The 3,135-nt window shown below is 44.4% G+C and overlaps 1 protein-coding gene across 1 annotated transcript; it reads right to left on the bottom strand.

Annotated features, from left to right (window-relative positions):
* Window positions 1-1,143: 1,143 nt before the first annotated feature.
* On the bottom strand, window positions 1,144-2,121 carry LOC102400557 (olfactory receptor 51Q1-like). The gene is given in 1 exon segment (XM_025265729.1): window positions 1,144-2,121. A coding segment is annotated over 1 exon segment (978 nt).
* Between the last annotated feature and the right edge of the window lie 1,014 nt (window positions 2,122-3,135).

The raw sequence follows: 3,135 nt of genomic DNA, 5'->3' as shown, positions 1-3,135 counted from the left end.
CTCAACATTCAGAAAACTAAGATCATGGCATCCGGTCCCATCACTTCATGGCAAATAGACAGGGAAACAACGGAAACAATGACTTTATTTTCTTGGGCTCCAAAATCACTGCAGATGGTGACTGCAGCCATGAAATCAAAAGACACTTGCTCCTGGAAAGGAAAGTTATGGCCAACCTAGACAGCATAGTAAAAAGAAGAGACATTATTTTGCCAACAAAGGTCCATCTAGTCAAGGCTATGGTTTTTCCAGTGGTCATGTATAGATGTGAGAGTTGGACTATAAAGAAAATTGAGCACCAAAGAATTGATGCTTTTGAACTGTGGTATTGGAGAATACTCTTGAGAGTCCCTTGGACTGCAAGGAGATCCAACCAGCCCATCCTAAAGGAGATCAGTCCTGTGTGTTCATTGGAAGGACTGATGTTGAAGCTGAAACTCCAATACTTTGGCCACCTGATGTGAAGAGCTGACTCATTTGAAAAGACCCTGATACTGGGAAAGATTGAGGGCAGGAGGAGAAGGGGGCGACAGAGGATGAGATGGTTGGATTGCATCACTGACTCAGTGGACATGGTTATGGGTGAACTCCAGGAGTTGGTGATGGACAGGGAGGCCTGGTGTGCCGCAGTTCAGTTCAGTTCAGTCGCTCAGTCATGTCCGACTCTTTGCAACTGCATGGACTGCAGCATGCCAGACCTCCCTGTCCATCACCAACTCCCGGAGTTTACTCAAACTCATGTCCATTGAGTCAGTTCTTGGGGTTGCAAAGAGTCGGACATGACTGAGTGACTGAACTGAACTGAATCAGCATTTAGAGTTTATAAAGCAAAATATTGTATTATATTATGTGCTTAAAAACATCACTATAAAGAAAGCAAAAAGGAAGTATATATTGAATTATGGTTTTAAATATTTTTCCTCAAAGTCATATGGTTAGTGAAGGGCAATAGGTGCTTTAAAAACTTATGTCTTTTAATTTCCATTAAAAGAAATTTTGATTTCTCTTGATTTACATCAGAAGTTTCTTATACAATGTTATTCTTTCCCCTATCAATGCTACTTACAGTTTTGATGGTACTTGGCCCTGCTCTTGACTTCATCTTCATAATAAAATTATTCCCATATACCTCAAATCCAGTCCTTAACGCATTTTCCTCTGGAAGAGTAGATGGAAGATTCCCTGGCGGATCTGCTTAGTCTTTACACTGTAAATGATGGGGTTCATCACTGGAGGCGCCAACAGGTAAATATTGGCCATGATAACATGAACTAGAGGAGGGGCACGCTTGGAAAATCGATGGGTTATAGACACCCCAACCATGGGCACATAGAGGACCAGAACAGCCAGCATGTGGGACAGACAGTTATTGAGGGCCCGCAGTCGCTCAGCCCGTGAGGCTGTGCCCAAGATACTTTTCAGGATGAGGATGTAGGAGAGCACAATGAGCAGAGGGTCCATCACAATAATGAGCAAAACCACAGCAAAAGCATACCAGTTGTTGACTCGGATGTCAGCACAGACCAGGCGAATCATGTCCTGGTGGAGGCAGTAGGAGTGAGAGAGAAGGTGGGAGCGGCAGAAGGGCAGGCGCTTGAGTAGGAAAAGGGAGGGAAGAACGGCCAGAACACAGCGGCAAAGGATGGCTAACCCCATCCTGCCAACGACACTGTTGGTGAGGATGGTGGCGTAATGGAGGGGGCGGCAGATGGCCACGTAGCGGTCAAAGGACATGGCCAGCAGGACTGAAGATTCCATAAAAGAGAACGCATGGAGGAAGAAACACTGGGCGAAACAGCCCTCAAAACTGATCTTCTGTTTGTTAAACCAGAGGAGCTGCATGGCTGTGGGCAGCGTGCTGAGGGTGAGACCCAGGTCAGTGAGGGCCAGCATGCAGAGGAACAGGTACATGGGCTGGACGAGGGATGGCTCTGTGCGGATGACAGTGAGAATGGTGGTGTTTCCCATGATGGAGATGATGTAGAGGCAGCAGCAGGGGATGGAGATCCAGATGTGGTAGGCCTCAAACCCAGGGATGCCCGTGAGGATGAAGTAGAAGGGGTCTTGGGTGGTGTTAGCCATGCTTCATGAAGGCAAAACCAGCATCTGTGTGTTTCGCATAAGAATTCCATCAGTGTGTTACTGCCATAGCGACATCTTCTATTCAATCCAGGCCCCAAATATGTGTCTAGGATTGTTCTAACCCCATGGAGCAATGCACCAGTCAGAACACTAACAACAGAACTGTGGTTCTTACTATCCTACATTCTTATTTACAGGGACCTTATGGGGACTTCCCTGGTGGTTCATGATCCCAATGTGGAAGACTGGGCTTGATCCCTGGCCAGGGAAGTAGATCCTGCTTGCTGCAACTAAGTGTTTGCATGTTGCAACTAAAGATCCACATGCTATAAAGAAGATCCGATATGCTGCAACTAAGACCTAGTGCAGCCAAATAAACAAACATTTTTTAACAAATAAATTTTAAAAATAAAATCACCTATTTTTTCAACTTTCATGACTGACCCTATACACTAAAATTTAGCATTATTCCTCCTCTAAATCTTGTTACACACCTCCCACCTGCTCACGTATAAATATATATGTACATACAAAGCTTAAATGGGATTCCCAAGTAGTGTTAGCAGTAAAGAACCTGCCTACCAATGCCAGAGACATAAGAGATGCAGGTTGAATCCCTGGATTGGGAAGATTCCCTGGAGGAGGGAACGGCAACCCACTCCAGTATTCTTGCCTAGAGAATCCCATGGACAGAGGAGCCTGGTGGGCTAAGGTCCACAGGGTCACAAAGAGTCAGGCACGACTGTAGTGTCTTAGCATGCCCACACATAAACTTATACATATGCATTTTCTAACTGAAACTTCTCTCATCAACATTTCAAATAACTTTTCTAGTAACCAAATCCAGAGACTTATTTCAGTTAATCTTGTATTTGACACACAGAAAAATAAGCTTTTGCTAACTACTTCCTTCTTTTCAGTTAAATGGAGATATTATCAAGAAAATAAATTATGGCCACATCCCAGTATTTTGTTTGAGCAACTGTATGGTCGCAAGAGTCAGATATGACTTAGCGACTAAACTACCACCGTATGGATTATAGTCCCAATTAC

This window comes from Bubalus bubalis, chromosome 16, assembly GCF_019923935.1.
Source record: "Bubalus bubalis isolate 160015118507 breed Murrah chromosome 16, NDDB_SH_1, whole genome shotgun sequence".
In the NCBI taxonomy this organism is placed as follows: domain Eukaryota; kingdom Metazoa; phylum Chordata; class Mammalia; order Artiodactyla; family Bovidae; genus Bubalus; species Bubalus bubalis.
Note: the sequence above shows the minus strand (reverse complement) of the source record. Positions and strands in the feature narration are given on the sequence as shown.